We start from the raw sequence: 17,184 nt of genomic DNA on the forward strand, positions 1-17,184 counted from the left end.
CGCTGTTGCCGCCGCCGCTACCGCGCACCCCCGGCCGCCGAGCCCGGCGCTGCAGGATGCCGGGGGGCAAGAGAGGGCTGGTGGCACCGCAGAACACCTTCCTGGAGAACATTGTCCGGCGCTCCAGCGGTGAGAGATTCCCCTCCCTCCGTCCGTCCATCCCTCCGTCCGTCCATCCCTCCGTCCGTCCACCCCTCCGTCCGTCCGGCCGCCGCGCCCCGCTGCTGGGGTCTGTGCCAAAGCGGTGCCTTCAAGGAACGGGGTGCGCTGCGCCCCGCTTGGAGCCTGCCCTCCGCCGTCCTTTCCCTGTCCCCCCCCCCTCACTTCTTACATCGTTGTCGGTACTAGGAATTTGTAGCTTTTTTTTTTTTTTTTTTGGGTGAGCTGCCTCTGAAAATAAGTAGTCATCATTTACGTTTCTAATAGCATGTCGGCTCGTCAGGTCGGTTTTTTTCCTTCTTCTTTAGTTCTCTAATAATTGGGCTTGCAACCCAGTTTTCGTTCAGGTTTGCAATTCTGTGACACTTTCAAGTCCGTGGCAAAGGTACGGGGAAAGAGGGTGAGGCAGTGACTGTGATTTGGAGGATGGTAATCCTGTGGCTGAGCAAATATGTAAAGAACTGTCTGCAGTTGCTCATCTACAGCTCCTCTGTTAGGTGAATATTTACAGGACTGGTTCAGGACTGCATGGCCATCAAATTGTTCCTTGCTGCTGGAGTTTTCTACCTTTTCATCCAGGGCAAAGCACTGATCAAGAGTACTCTATACAGCTCCATTAAAGTTACGATGTGGTTGCAGACGCCGTCTCTCTAGGTGTGTTAAGGCAGATGCTGCTTTAGGCAAGTCTTGTGCTAGTTACGTTCCTTTTTTACGTAGTCTTTGCACTGGCACAGAACTACTGAAGCATATGAGTGTCTGCACAAATGAAGTCCAATAAGAGACCCCTCGACTTTGGATCTGCTAAAAGATACCTCCTTGGACAGCCCAAGTTTAGGGCGACCCTGCCATACCAAAGCACTCCGTGCCAGCGTGCATCTGGGGATGTGAATGGGAAAGGCGGGCAGAGCAGAGCATTGAGAAAAGCTGCCACATGTATTATTAATCAAGACATTAATGTGATGTGCAGTCGTGCTGAAAAGTGTTCCCTTCCACCTTCCTATTGCGCGATTCTGGTTTTACCTCACGTTCATACTAATGTGGTCTGGTGCGCTGGCTTGAAGTTGATTTCGATGGCAGGTAGTGAATTAGTGATTCATTGACTTCCGCAGGAGCAAGAGTGGGATGAGGACTTAGAATTTGTTTTAAAATGTTGTATGTTGAAACGCCAGCCTTGCATTAAACCATCAACCATTTTTTGGGGGGCTTCCTTCCTCCCGCGTTGCCTGTGTCAGTTCTGTGGTCGGCAGCTGGCTCCCTGTCGAGCTCTGTAGCTGCACGATCACGAAGAGCTAGTTTCCCGCAATAGTGTATTTATTTACCAGAACATTAAATGCAAAATTAATTAATAGGGGTTTATGTAGCACTTTCCCTCTGACAATTTCAAAGTGCTGGGTGGAATTTAATTACACTTCACAGCTCCTGTGGAAGAGGACACACAGAAGCATTCCCAATCTGTTCTTCGAATTGTGGCGTAAACGGGGGCTTGAGGCATCACGGTTGCTTTCCCAAGGTCATGTGGCAAGTCAGTGGCAGAGCTGGGAACACGGTTTGGGATTGCCGTGCTTTTGTATCATGCTCTAATTAAATCACATGTCCTCCCTGGTGAAGGCTCAGTTAAGCTTTGAGATGTCAAAAACTGGAAAAGCTCAGAAGGCTTTCGAACATTGTACTTTAAAAACACGTATCCCCCGCCAGTTTTTAACCTGGTCTAATTTGGGAGCATAAATCTTGCTGATTTGGTCATTCATTCTGCTTTTTCTCTGCCACTGATGGTGCCTAAGCATGGTGCTACAGAGGCAAATCTGCCCCATTGGACAAGAAAGCAAAACGTGGACTGGGAATTTGTTTTTAACTCATGTAAGTGGTCGGTGTTGTGCCCTGAAACATGATTTAGTTCTTGGTTTTGTCATCCAGGACATAACCCTATTTGTCCTTTATAGAAATAGTAATTTTCATTGGATTCAGCACTGTTTAATCCAAACTTAATGGTATCCAGTAGAGCACATCTGGTTCGAGTATCTCCTGCCAGTGCTTGGTAGAAGGCAAGGATTTGGTCTGCTGACTGTGCGCTGGGTTTTGTTTTTATACTTGGATTCACCAGTTTCCAAGAGATTTTTCATTGACAAGTTGAGGAACAGGATGAAGGAAAGACTGATGATTGGTTTTTAAAATACATCTTCAGCATCCTCAAAAAAAGCCCTTCTATCACCTTTCCTGGTTCAAGAACACTCTCTTTTGAGATTTCTCACACTTAGGGAATCCCACGGCACTTCTTGACCATAAGTCTTCTCTTAACAACCAGGAGAAGGTTTGCAGATGGAGGTAATATCTTCTATTATACAACACGTATGGCTGGAAAACTTAGACAGGTATTTCGGCAGATAGGCTGTGCTTCAGGTGAAATGGAAGCAGTAGTTTCAAAATGAGATGTAGGTGGAGACAAATTACTCGGAATTGCCAGAGGTGGATCTGAATAACAAAATTTATAGACAAAATTGCAATAATTTTAAAAAGGAGCAAGTCAGAACTGGCATAGTGGGAACCCGGTGTGCAGACTTAGTACGGTGGTGAGCCTGCTGCTAAAAACAATCATATATTCAATTTTTAGCATTATCTATGCATTTTCTCTTTAGGAATGTTGTGAACCTTTCCACCCCAGCTTTGGCTACAAATGAGATTAAAATTGTGGGAGAAACATTCATGGTGAGTTAGTCAGGAGCAAAGCATCAAAGAGCTGAGCAGAAAGGAACGGGGAGGCTGTGGCTCTTCTGCCCTCCGTATGGAGTGGTGGGATTTCTGGGCTGCTCTGCCGGACGTTCCTCTCCCAGCCAATGTGTTTGGGAAGGATGGAGCAACTGCCAAAGCAATGAGGGGGGTCCCATGATGTCCCTTTGTCTGGAGAACCTCTCTTTGAGAGATGACTTTACACCTTGGAGCTTGTGAAGTGTTTTAGAGCAGCGGCATACTTGGCTTTTTGGACAGCAGCACGTTGCAGGTGCTCCCCAAAGTATTTGGTGGTGGACGGTAACCTCAAAGCTGCTTCGTGGGTTCTTTGCCCACACCACAGCTGAGCTCCACTCGAGGAGAGACAAAGTCTGCAGGGAGAAGCGGGGTCTGTCGTTAGATCAACTGCTGTGGTTGGTAAAAAGGGACGAGCCCTTAGGACACACAGACCTATCTTCAGGGTAATCTCAGTGCACTCTCTGCAATTTTTTTTTTTTTCTTTTAAAGCACAGTGAAAATTCATCAAGTAAAGGCCTTATCTGAGGCTCACAAAGATTGATATGATCTCGCTACAGCCTTGACTGTGCCCTGGATCTTAAGAACACCAGGTGTTTTGCTGAGCTCAAAGAAGAAGTGGTTTGTGAGAGCACTGGGTTAAATCACATTAAGGTGACTGCCTTTTACTGCCATTAGTATTTTGGACTTTTAATAAGGGCCTTCCTTAGGGCAATGTTATCTCCTAAGATGTTCTCAGCAGTCTGTGCCCGTTATTACTAATGTTATTGGTTGCTTCTTCAGTGCATTCAGAGCTCCTGCTGATACTGACCTCAGCTCAGCATCATGGAGGTGCAACGGGTACAGGATTTGGCAAGTCTCTAGAGCAGGGCTGGGCGTCGTGGACCTGGCCCACATGCAGAGCCAGCCAGCAAGTTGAGCCACGCACGCAAGGGCAGGGAAATGTGTCTGTCTTGCCTGTCTGTCTTCACCCTTCACATATTCTAGCAGCAAAAGCGTTAAGCTTGTATTAATGGCGTAACTGCTTTTGTGGTGGAGGATGAGTTTGGGAAAAGGTTAACTCTGGGACTTTGTGGCAATATGCAGTAAAGAGTGCTAACAGTCTGGGAGAGGGGCCTAATTTAGTGGAATACTATATATAGTCTTATCTATATGATAAAAGTCATCATTATTGGTTATTGTTTCTGTTGCAATAACTCTTAGAAGCTTCCTTGGGAAAATGGGTCTTTCAGGTCTTTCACAAATGTATTTTGACACTTGGGCTGAAATCTTTGCTCCATAAGGCTTACATGGGAATTTTACCATGAGCTTTAATGAAGCTAGCATTTAATTCCTGGCCTTTTTCAGCTTCGCGCCATGTTCCTACAAAGCAGTTCCTTCAGACAGAGCTTTACGCCCTGCTGGGTCCCTTTGACTTCAGTGGGCAAAAGGATCAGCCGTATTTACAGGTGACTGTGTTGTCAAGGCAGATTACCCAGGAAGGGGGACGGAAGCGAGTGTCACATTGTAGCACTAAGACACCTTTTTAATTTTTATTACACTGGTATTATAGAAAAAAAAAAAGTGTCTATTGTCTTTCCTGTCCTTCTTACTAGCCCATGTAGCGTACCTGATGTCTTACAGGCAGGGTGACAAAACATCGTTGTTCTCATGGGACATGATACGTGTAGGCTTCTCTCCCCTGAATTCAAACAAGCTGCATTTTCATCTGATCCAAATTAATTTACACATGCTGCAGAGAGAAAGTTCTTTAAAGCAAGTTACTTCAAGTTTACAGGATGTCTGTCTTTGGGGATCCTCTGAAAAAAATGCAGACCTCAGCACTTCCCTAAAGCTCTGCATAAAGACACTATAAACTGTGGGGTGAAAGTTTCCATCCTCTAGTTCAGTTGACTGCGGAGAAGTGACCGAAGGGATGACCAAGGAGCTTGTGTCGTTAGGGCTTGCTTTGGCATTCGAAGGGCACAGGGTTCCTTTTGCAGTTTCTACGACTGCAGGGGGCCAGCTGATGTGTAAATCAATGCAAAGTGGATTTTTACACTAAGAAGCATTACTCGATGACATTTTTGAGGAGTTTTCAATTGCAAGCGCCCCCCTTTCCTTACCCTTCGAGTTGGTTTGCTGAATGCAGAAAGGTTAAGCAAGCTGACTGCTGCTGAAATCGGGGGGAGTTTTACACGGTCTAAAATTTTTTATATGTGTTTTTTACAAAACCCCACCTGACTATGGCAGCTCCATACCATCATATTAATTTAGAAACCCAAATAATGCCGTATGGTTAGCTAAAGGAATAGCTGGGTTTCCTTGAGGTCTGATCAGCTGCTTTGTAAATTCTGGGTCTTCTCTTTCTAGTATTTGTTTCGGTGCGTATCGGTGGCGGTGGGATGGAGCGACGTTGTTCTCTTCTGGGGGAAGCTTGAGCGCTGCTGAGCGCTTGCCACAAGAGGTCACTGCAAGAGTTGTTGCGTTCCCAGGATAATGTTTAAATCTGAGCGAGAGGAGAAAAATGAAATTATTGATTTTTTTTTTTTTTGAGTAAACATCCAGGGTTTTTTATTGCTATTGGAAGGAGTGTACAGCCAAAGAATAATGTCAGGAAGTTAAGTGAGCTGCAGAAATACATTTAATTAGCCTGTTTAACAGGGTACTGTTCGGTGGTTAACCGGGATTTTAAGTTATTCTCCTGGAAAGCTAAGGGAATAGGATTTTCTGGTTTGATAAAATAAAGCAATAGAGGAAGATTTTGGAGTTAGCGCTCATAATAACCCGCTTTTCAGAAAAAAGTTTGGTACTTGTTTAATCAGCACACTCAGTGACTGGCTATTTGAAGTGCCAAGCCCCCGGTAACCCAGATAGCCAGGGCCTGATCCTGCACCCACGCGTGGCAGTGGGAGGGAGTCCAACTGCTGGCTTCCAAATAGCCCCTTAGGAGACTCACCTGAAACAGCACCTCGGTGCTGGGCTGGGATCCGTCCTGTTGTTAGTTTTGCTTTAGGAGCAAAGAGGAGAGCACGGGAGAGACAGATGATCCTCTGCCAAAACAGGTTTTTTGAGATACAGCCAGGCTCTGTGAAGCTGCAGCCAGGACTAGCTTTGGGCTGAGTGTTTGCAAGAGGAGCCCCCACGTCTGAACAACTACTGTTACAACAATTTTCTCATCTGGGCATGTGAAGCAAGCGCTCTTGTTTGTATAAAGCTAGAAATCTGATTTTTGGTTGCTTCCCGAGGGTGCCTGTGTGCCTCAAGCCAGAGCTACGGTGTGCTCCAGTTTAAATTTAGTTTTTCTAGATCTGTGTTGTGTTCTGCATAATTTTAATAGAAAACAGATTCAGTGTTGGCATTTAGATGATAACTGGGATAGGTGAGGATTAGTTTAACTCTAGGATAAACGAATGTGTGGGGGAGAAACTGTGACCAGGATTGTATGAAATGTCATTTTGCAGGCAACTCATAGGGACAATCTCTTGTCCTTATTGATTCAAAACTCTTCCTGGGGTCAGTGACGTTGTGCCACAATAAAGACAGGGGACCGCGCTGTTTGTGGGCTTTCACATTCAGAATGATTTAAATTAATTTTTTAAGTTTTCAGGAGGTAAATTCCAGGCAGACCCTAATCTTTCTTCTTGAGCTCGCTTGCTAAATTGCTGAAAGCTGCTGTGTTCCCAGCTAAGTGACTTACACGTGGATTTAATATTTCAGCCAATGCTGGATTATTTATCTTTTGTTTTATTTGAGGAGCACTTATTTGGGGCAGGAAATAGATCATTTTAGCATAGTCGGTATGGTGGCATCTTGCTCTGGGTTTAGCCCTCTTTGCATTTTCATAATATGAGTATTAAATGAAAACAACACTGGTACAGAAAGGTGACGTAAAGAGTTAGTCCTTTGAGAGATTTTTTTTCAGGCAAGCAACGCTTAATGTGCTGGATAAATTGGATGACACTGATGTTTTGTATGCTTTAAAGACACCGGGGAAATAACAGCTTTGTTAGAAAACAGTGATGTGGTTTACTATAAAGTAAGGAGCACGAAGTGCCGGCGGAGGTTGCTGCTTCAAGCCCAGCGGTTTGTCTGCAGCCGACCCCAGAGCCGGAGGGATGTTGGTGCCCGTGGAGGCTGATTGCGGAGGGCACTGCCCTCCAGAAGGGTTTAGGATTTTCCCTTGTGCTCTGTTGGGATGCAGTACGGCTCGAGCATGTGGTTGGAGTCACTGCAAACAACACCGGTAGAACTCTGTATTATCAGGGACGAGGCTTGCTCAGGAGAGCTAAAAGAAAATAAAAAAATGAGAACGTTTTTTAGGACCCCCCCTCCCCAATACACACACACACACGAGGAGCCCCATGAGTTTTCCAAGATGGTTTAAACAAGACTGCAGCAATATGCTGACCCTGTGTAGTTGTAAGGAGAGTCAGCTGACAGCAGTTTAAGTGGTTTGGGGCTTTTATAAGACAGCATTAGCAAAAAAGGCAAATTCCAGACATTTCACAGACCCTGTCAGGTCCGGGCTGCATTTGCTCTGCAATGGAGGGGTGGTAATTCTGCAGGACAGCTCTGTGTAAAGTTGCTTGAGTTAGGAGGTTATTCCTAGATGGAAACATTGCTACTTTTTATTATTATAATAATTATTATTACTTGTGTTCTGCCACTGCTTCATTTTTTTAAAACATCTTTTCAATGGTGACTTATCTAAAAAGATTAGTTGCCTGTTTTCTTGGGATGAGATGGAATTCTGAAATGGTGATTTAAACAATTTTGGTTACAAGTGGTACCCAGGCATTCTTGAGAAAAGATGATTAGAGACAATGTTTCTCACTTGGCTAAGCATATCTCCTGGAATGATTTAGCTGTTCTTGCTCTCCTGTGATTACATAACATGAATTTTACCCTGCTTTGGGCATTTTTTTTTGTTAAAAAAAATTGCTTGCACACTGTGGTCTTTTTTTTTTTTTTTTAAACAAAACAAGGCTCAGCACTGTGTTGAGTATTAGCTACTGCAAGATAGAGTAAGATTAAAGGCTTGCTGCTCTAAAGCATAGGCTGCATTTATACAAAAGTCTTTTTACAAAACAGAAGTGCAGCAACAGCAAATACAGTGCCGTTAACAATTGTTTTCCTCAATTGTGTTTTCCAACCTGAAATTTTGCTAACTGTATGCTGCTAATACCCCAATTCCTTGCCATCAGTATTAAACCTTGTAAATAGGAGAGTTATATTAGCTAATAAAAAGCCTGCTGAATTCCTAAGAGGAATCTAGCAAGTCTGAGACAGGCGAGCCCCTGCTTCCCTGCTCTTTTATAGGCAGACACTGGTGTTTAGACATGGCCAGTTAAAGAACTTATGCAACCTACAGATTTGTGATTTGGGCTCTCTGCAATGTATCAGAGAGGGAAACGGGTGGAGAAAATGATTGGTGAAGGCAATGACATCAAGACAAGCTTAGAAATAATAAAAATTGACTTTTATCTCTAAGGAAATGGGAAGTGGAATTGCATTGTCAGTGCATCGGAGAAAACCAAGCAAGGATGAATGCATTACCAGACATTTCAGGCTAATCATCATGTAAGTTTTGAAGTTAGCTGCACATTAATGTTTTCAGTCTGAGATATCACCACATGGTAATATGGATCACAGTTGCATAGAGTTTCACATACTGGATCGACCATTGGCTCTCAGATTTACTGTCCTACTTTCAGCAATGGCCAATGTCTAGCGGACCAGGGGAAAAATTCCCAGCCTCCTTAGTAAAATACTTGTCAGATTGGGTGCTGCTGTACATGGAGAGAGAAGACTTTCCTTTCTGGGCCACAGCACGGATATTGCACAAGTTTTAGTTACCAGTGTCTTACTGCAGAATGCGAGCTGTATTTATGCATTGCCATCCATAACTTTGGCTATCCTTGGCAATCCCTGTTGTGATACTACTCGTTCAGTGAAGTTGTGGTGTACTTAAAAACTGAGTAAATCCAGGTGTTCTGGTGTAGGCGTAGTGGCTGAATTCACTGTTGTCCAGTTGTTATTAGCTAAACTCTGTTAAGAAAGACGTACCCTTGAGAACACCTCTAATATAATATATTCTTTAAAAAAACCCTAGCTTGCAGAATATAGCTGTTGTGTATTGAATCCCAACAGGAAGACAGCTGTGGAGATCCCAGTGCTGGTGTCCTTACTATGCTCACCACCCTGCAATTTGCAGACCTTTTGTTGGCTCCTTTCCTTTTTCTTCTGAAGAAGGCACAAAACACCAGTCTTACCTGTTGAAGACTAGAGCAGGCAAGGAGAGCTGGCTTCTCCCATGAAGGGAGTCTAAGCCTGGGTCTGTCTTGCAGAAGGCTTCTGCCCTGGGTGGGGGCAGTCCTTGGTGTGTGGCATTGCTGGGCTCATGCCCATGCTTTAGAAAAGAGTGATTGTGTAAAAGTCCTTTGGCTCACTCCAGAAAAGATCTTTGGTATGAATTAGCCAATGTGGAGTGTGGGCCATCAGGGGAAGGGGAGGACCGGTGCTGAACCTGGGGTTTGATAATGGAGGAGCACCCAGTGCTTGCCTGCAGCAACGCTGGTGGGACACGTCCCTGGGCTGCCGTGAGGGGACTAGCTGTGGTCGGGGTGCGTGTCCTCCCTGTTGCATGCAACGAGTATGGATGTGTCTCGGGAAGGAGCGAGTCAGTTGGCAGCCTGTAGGCAGGTCTGTAGCACACTTGTCTTGCACTATACCTGATCTGCTTGAATGAAGACTTGGATTGTGCTAAGAGGCTGCTACGGGACTTTGCTACAGAATCACTGCAGCAGGGCACTGGGGGACGTCAAGGTCCCCTTGGCTGAGGGTCCTTGCTTTGGAGCTGCTGGCAAAGGAGGCCAGGAGGAACGTGCAGCCAGTTGTGTTTGGAAGGGAAAAGATTTGTCTTTGGTGTTAGGCTGCCCTATGGCAACTGGAGGTGGAGAAGAAATGAGTTTTTTCCAACCCTTGTCTCTTATGCCAGGTTTCAAGCAGCCAGCTGGAAATTGAACAGAGTGGAATTTGCCATAGTCAGACTGATGGAGGTCTTAACCCAAGGCACAACTGTGATTGACCTTTCTTAGTGAGAAGGCTCTAACGGAGTTGTAGAAATGTGGAAGTCAGGCATGCAGATGGATTTAGTCCAGGACTGGCTGTTAGGACTCAGCCTCAGGGGAGGTAACTGCAGAAATGGACTTTCAGGAGTGGTAAGTGGTGATGACGTGATATAAAGCAGTCTCTTCCCCAACTATGCAAAATCCTAGAAACCCTAAGGTTGTATTCTCTACTAAGTAGTCTCTGTTGTTGATCAAGGTTAGGCTCCAAAATGGAGATGTGTTAGAGAATATACAAGGAGTCACAGCAGAGGACTCAGAGCAAAAACTCCTCCATGTCCCTTTGCACTCTGCAATTTTAAAAAATTATGCCAAAAAAAAAGAAGTTCTCTCAAAGTGTCCTGTCACCCAGTATGCAGTTTGGATGTTTACAGCTGGGTATGGACTGGCTAATGTAAAGTTAAATCTGCCTGGAGTTTTGATCTGGAGAAATTGTAGAAATAGGGAAGAATGAATATGTTTCTTGATTGAAGAAAATACCATGACACCTGATAAAATGTAGGGTAGGCATGGAGTCCTGTGGATGCTGAGGCTTGGGTACACAACAAAACCCAAGGGTCAGACGCTGGCCTGTTCTTCCTTAAATTTTATCAAGCTGCTCAGTGAGCAGCGGCATTAATGAAACATGGATTCCTATGGCTTTGTGCCCGCAGTTAGATTCGTTGGTCTCTAACAAGATGCAAACATTGATTCAAGATTTTTCTTCAGCTGGAGTAGAACACACACATACATATTCACATGCTGAGCATGGGTGAATAAGCCTTATTTGCTTAGGAGACAAGGGTAAAAAAGAAGTCAATTAAGTAAAGAAAAATTCATGGGGACAAAAGAAAACATATTCTAATATCTGGTCAAGTTTCTAGTACCTATACTATATATCTGATCTAACCTTACAAATACTTCTATCTACCAAGATACTTCTAGTGTCTATTTTTTTCTAATTTTATGGGATTTTTTATTGTGGGTTTTTTTTTAAACTGTCAATGGTTTGGCTTTATGTTTTGTTCCCTCCCAAGTTTCCGGTGGATTTGATCAGTTTAGTGAATGCTTTGTCAAGTATTTTGAGACCCTCAAGTGTAAAGAAGTATAAAATCCACAGAAGACAGCCATTAAATGCTGTATGTCAGCTGCTGGCTGCAACATGTATCTTTTGCTGTGTACTCTGTGTCCTGAAACAGTTATGTGGTGGAAATACACTATCAAGATTATGTCTGTCAGACAGGGAGGCTTCAAAGCAGGGTTATCTGCTTTTGGACTGTGGTCCTGTGGGAGCACCCAGATGTGCACAGCATCCACGAGCAAGTTTGGTGTTGCAGTCTCTCATCGCCCAGGTTGTGCCCGTTGTATCTAGATATGTGAGCCAGACTTTGGCGAAACATAATCCTATAAAGAAATCTCTTTCCAAATCAAACCAGAGGACTTGTAATGTTGGTTTTTCCCCTGTGGGATGGGAAATTAAGAATTGCTTACGCTCCCATCCTTTCCAGGTGCTGGGGTGTGGTGGTGGTAGGGTGGCTGCCATGGGGGGAGCCCGGCGGGTTTAGGGGTCTGGTGATGTCTCCCCTTTTCCAAATTGGAGAAGGTGCAAGGTGTTGGGGAAACATCAATACAATGGGATGAGCTCCATTGAACCCTTTGGTTTCCAGGGGGTTAGGATGGCCCCTGTGTTAGTACGGGGGCTGTACCGAGCAAAGCTGGGCCGAGTCCCCGGTGCCGAAAAGGCTGCGGAAAGCCAGGCAGATTTTGTGTAATGCTCAGGTTTTACTCCGTGTCTCCTGCTGCTTGTAGCGAGGGCATCTCCCTTCGGGTAGGAAAGCAAATTTTTCAAGTTGGCATTTAGGCTTAAGAATATTTGTGATGGATTCAAATAAATTCTTTGAGCTTGAAAGTGTTAGATTTCACAAAATCTAAACTTCTGTTTCTCACATTGGTTGGCTTTTAAATATTTTTTAATCTGCTTTTCTATAGAAAATCCAATAATCTCCAGATTATTTTTTTCCAAATTCATGCTTATAGAGAAAAAAGAAATACTGTTTTTTTCAGTACACTTTCCATGTACAACAGAATAATGTTTGCATAATGTACAATCTAGTCACAGTTATAAATACCCTGAGAAGGGTGTGTGTAGCTTATGCAAACCCAGCGTTGCTTTTATGTGAAAATGAATGTGTGCACCTCAGTAATTGGCATAACCGTTCTTCAGCTATTATGAGGAAAATTTGTAAAAATCTCCTTAATTTTTTTTCCCCCCACAAGAACTGCTGAAAGGAATGTTTCCTATAATTTCTATACAGCAGTGATTGTTAATAGTTATATTTTAATAGCTTTTTAGCATCAATGAATGGGACTAGTTAGTTCCATAGCTGCAGTCAAAATGAAATTGAAAACTAACAGTAAAAATAAAGAAAACTCCAAAGATCATCACAGACTACAATTTGAGAACCTTTACTAAGTAAGAATATTATTTCTGAAACAAAATTAGGAATGTTTACGGTGTCAATGAACGTAAAATCCCACAACATTGTGTTTAAGTAAAATAGGTATTTCCTTCTTTGGAAACACCTTGCTAAAAGCAGGGATGGAAGAATCTTTCCAAACTAGTGAATAAAACTATTTTAGGACTAACTCATAATGTGTTGGTGCCAGTCCGTGCGTATAAACCGTAGGCACTGACCGAAAGAACAGATGACTGAAGCGATATTTAAACCTGAGTTCAGCCTCCTAGAAATACTCCCTGCCCATGTTTTGTATTTACAGCAATAGATGCTCGTTACTAGGATGAGCCAAACCCACCTATTTGTATTTTTAATAGACTGCCACTGAAATTCAATACCTGTTTTGTGTTATTTCAACGTCTGAGTCCCTTTGGCACTCGTCAGTTCCCCGATCGTGCTGAATTTCCACCTGGGTCACTTAACACCCGCGCTCCCAGGCGTGATGGGGCTCGTGGTGTACCACGAGATGCGGTGGGCACGTCTCGCCCCTCCCAGTGGCTCCTGGCGCTCTCTGTCCCTCATCCTAGGGATGCTGGCTGTGTCCTGCACAGCAAACTGGGACCTGCCAGGAGGAAAAATTTAATTGTCTTAAGCAAGAGAATCGTCATCAGCGTTGGGCACACATACAGTTCAGCATTTAAAACTCAGTTTGCGAGTTAATTTAAGGTTGATTTCAAGATATATGTTTATATACCTATAAACCAAAAATCAAACATGATACCTTGCCCAGGTGTTGTCAATGAATGAATCCTTTCTAAATTGTGAAAGCGTTGGTGCTTCTATCAGTACATTGGGGTGCAAGAAGCTACTTATGTTAGTAGGAGTTACCCTGTTTCATCATGATTTATTTTCTGATGCCCATTTTGATTTCAGTTCTCTCTGAAATTTCATGGTAGAATTTACCATCACGAATAACCGTCTGCATCCGCTGTGTAACATACGTAAGATTTAAATGTACTTTGCCACTGACAACACCCTTTCTCTCTCTCTCCTCTTTCTCTTTTCAGAATCCAGTTTTTTGTTGGGAAATGCCCAGATTGTGGACTGGCCCGTAGTTTATAGTAATGACGGTTTTTGTAAACTCTCTGGATATCATCGAGCTGACGTCATGCAGAAGAGTAGCACTTGCAGGTATGCCGACTGTCTGTTCACTGCCACTCAATGCACTTTTAAAATTATAATCTGCTGGGAAGAAGTGTTAGGTTTTGGGAAAAGGACTGATGTAAGAAAAGCATTGTTTTTCAGAAATTGAAGTACTTAAACAGGCTTTAAATGAATGAAACCAGCAACTTATCTGGGACATGGTAAAGCACTTAACGATGTACATTCAGTTAAGCACATTGTTGACTAACTTCCAGTATGGTTAGTTCCACCAGGATTAACAAACTGCTCAAATACTTAATGTTAAGTCCTTTGCTAAATCTGGGGTAGTGGTTAGGATCCTGTAAGACTTAATCCTAAATAAAAGAAAGCTAAATTCATGTTGTTTATATTTTAATTTTGCTTAGAACATCTACAGATTTAATACATTTCACCCAAATCTGTTTTGAAAGCAAGCCAAATCTGCCCAGTTTGGAAGTTCCCGTCATCTTCTGGTAACTGCATAAATGCAATGAGCATTGCAGGAATAAAGACCGTTTGATGAAAAAGCTTTTAAAAAGTTTCAGCAGTGAATGAGGGTGAACTACAGGTGCCGCCCAAAGAGGGGGTAAATATTATGAGGATTTAGACCTTATTCTTTTCTCATTTGAAATTTATTTTGGCTAATACCAGTACGAATGTGCCCTAGCTAATGATCCAATAAAGAAAGTGGGGGTTTAGGTAATATATTTCAAAGGCTTTTTTTACTAGATTTTTTGTTAATTCTCCTGTTATCATGCTAGGAGGCAGTGGGCTCTTCTGTAGCCCATGTTGGTCCCTGTTATTACACACACACACACACACACAGAGCACAGTAATGTGCAAACTGCATCTTTATTCTCAAGAGGGCGATTAAGCTGATGATATATTTACTCTGAGCATTGCAGCTTTATGGCTTTTTTCCTTTTGTTGGTGGTCTTTCAGGAGCGGGCAGCTGTGATTTATGGTTAGACATGCATCTGCGCCTTGTCTCCTGCATCCTTTAAAAGGAGATGCTTTGGGGAAAGACTAAATCCCTAATGCGTGTGCATGAGCAAAGTAAACCAGGGACAGAGGCAACAAGGAGTGGCTGAGATAGAAGTTTGTATAGGTTTTCCCTTTATGTGTTCAGGGAGCGACCAACTCCAGGGCACTGGGAGGAGGGGGCTGCGTATCTACAGCCGTGATTTTTGGGAGATGGGTGCTGCCAGACACTGATCGTTGACTGATGCTCCAGCTGGCAGGAACAGGGCAGGCAGGGAGCCTGTCCTTGGATGTCAGTCATCATTTTCTCCAAAAAGCAACATGTGCTGATGTGTGGTCACTGCTCTCTGCTTCCAGGAAGGGGAGGAAGCCTCGGGGGTCCGGGGTTGCTCTGTGCAGCCCCATGTCCTCTAATGGGCAATGGAGAAGAGATGGGCACGTGCTGCTGAAATGGATCATTCATTCACACAGTAGCAACAGAGTCGATAGACTCAGTGAGGCTGAAAGAAACAGCCTTATCGCAGCCATGCCGGATATACGTGCATGCTTTCCCCTTTGCTCTCTGCTATCCTGTATATTGAACTGTATATGTTTGCTGTGAGCCAGCACTTTTATAGTCTGTGCATGTTAAAATCATGAAAAATACAAAATTGGATTGTAGGAAAATGTTGGGGGACTGAAGGTTTAGAAATACCTCTCTGATAATAATTCCCCTGTGCCTCAAATACTGGGGGAGCCAAAAGGTTTATTCCATCTGAGTGCTTTTTGTGAGTATGATAGGCTCTAGTTACCATTTGTAAGGACCCTGTTTTGACCATGTTCATGTAGATCATGCACATGAATCATACAGATGCAAATTCAAGGAGGAATTATTGTGGAAAATGGAATTGGTAGCAGAGATTTTTTTTTTTTTTTGTCATTCTATATATCCATCTCTGGATTTTGGAGAGGGCTCTACACTGAAAGCATGGCTAGTACTTCTTTTGTACCTGGGTCTTAGCTGGTAGAATTACATATGCGGTGTGATGTTTCCTGCTTCTTAGGAGACATCCCAGTCTTCGCAGATTAAAGGAGAGCTGGAGAGGTTTTTGGCATGGTCTGACATGCAGTGTGTAGCCTTCCAGAGCAATGTCTTTGGAGCTGCTCTCTAATAAAGAGCTTATGGAATGGAAAATAGTCTTGAAGGCCAATGCTGCCTGCTTAGGGTTACTCAGTAGAATGTCATTGGAGGCTTTTTGATATCTGGGGCTATTACTTGTATTATTTTCTGAGTTAGGCTCTCAGTCCGGATTTGCTATGTTGTGCCCAGATTATGTTACATTGTACATAAAAATTGCTTTATATATAATGTTTGCTTTACTGTTCTAAGGCAGGTGCTCTGGAATGAGTGCTCTGGTGCCACACCTTTATTGCAGGTTTTGGAAGGGTCTGTTTTTACAGCTTTTTAGTGCCAAAATTCCAACCGAATTAAAATAACACAGACACAAACAATGTAAATCTAGCCCCTGATTCAAGTTATTGTTGTTACTGATCCTGAGTGTGATAGAGGACGAATCAGCTTTCACCCATGCTTTTCTCCTGGGTACTCCAGCGAGTAGTCACTATATTCTGTTTCTGTCTGTCCCACCCCATACCCTACATTGGGGCTGCTCATATGTCATCATGATATTCAGTCTCAGGTGGTCCTGGCTGACACTGGTCACAGGGAGGGCTGGATGAACTGAAGGCACTGGAGGTGCGAGTGATTTTTGTTCCAGCGCAGGCAATGAGTTAGTCCTGCGACGAGCTGGTAATCCCTTTGATTTTGTACTTCTCGCATCTTTTTAATCAGCAACAATGTGCCCGTTGGCAGGAAAATTGCTTAGACATACCTCAGTACGAGTGCCAGACTCCCTAATTTCACGGGCACTATACAGAAGGCACAGTGTACATCGGGGTCAGGCTACGTGAATGTTGCGTGGTGGCAATCAGTGTGTGTTCTTTCTGGGTGCACATGGCACTGAAACTCGCACGTGTAGCTGGGGCTGATATACAGAATAATTGGTATAAGTGAGTGCTAAAATGCACAGGATTTTTAGGTGGAAGAACTTGTGTGCTGGTGAGGCATTTCTGTGCCAAATGAAAATGAGCTGACTCCAGAAGGAACAGGGCATCTGCAATTGTGACACCTCTAACCTTCAATCCACCATGCAGAAACCCGTGCCTGGAGGTGCACCAGTAGGTCAACCAGCATGTAGGAAAACCACTTGTTTCATGCCCAGTTGCCCACAGTCATGACAATGTATGCTTTCATGAATGCACTGAAAGAATAAACAGTCATAAAACATTAAAATCCAGTTTAATGTTGCAAGTACTATTCAGTGTTTTCTTAAATACTGTTGCTTATCAGTTAAGCTCTGTATTCTCATCAAGCCTTTGGAAGAGCAGGCAGCCCTTTGAGTAGCTCGTTAGTAGACCTACCCTGGCATTTTACGCTTGGCATTTGCGCCAGGTTTTGCTTCGCTTACCCGTCCTTGCACCCGAGAGCCTCGCACTGGGCTGGGAGTAGCTGGTTGCTGGTTTTTGTTTTCAAAGTGGAA

General features: G+C 43.7%; 1 protein-coding gene across 1 annotated transcript in view; it reads left to right on the forward strand.

The window, feature by feature from the left end:
• Positions 1 to 56: 56 nt before the first annotated feature.
• Positions 57 to 17,184, forward strand: part of KCNH5 (potassium voltage-gated channel, subfamily H (eag-related), member 5) — a 159,725-nt gene continuing 142,597 nt past the window's right edge. Inside the window, exons 1-2 of the mRNA XM_010584153.1 lie at positions 57 to 129; positions 13,510 to 13,633. Coding sequence (XP_010582455.1) covers positions 57 to 129; positions 13,510 to 13,633 — 197 coding nt within the window. The remainder of the gene's footprint in view (positions 130 to 13,509; positions 13,634 to 17,184) is intronic.

The sequence above is a fragment of the Haliaeetus leucocephalus genome, unplaced genomic scaffold (assembly GCF_000737465.1).
Source record: "Haliaeetus leucocephalus isolate CR32 unplaced genomic scaffold, Haliaeetus_leucocephalus-4.0 Scaffold944, whole genome shotgun sequence".
NCBI classification, from domain to species: Eukaryota; Metazoa; Chordata; class Aves; order Accipitriformes; family Accipitridae; genus Haliaeetus; species Haliaeetus leucocephalus.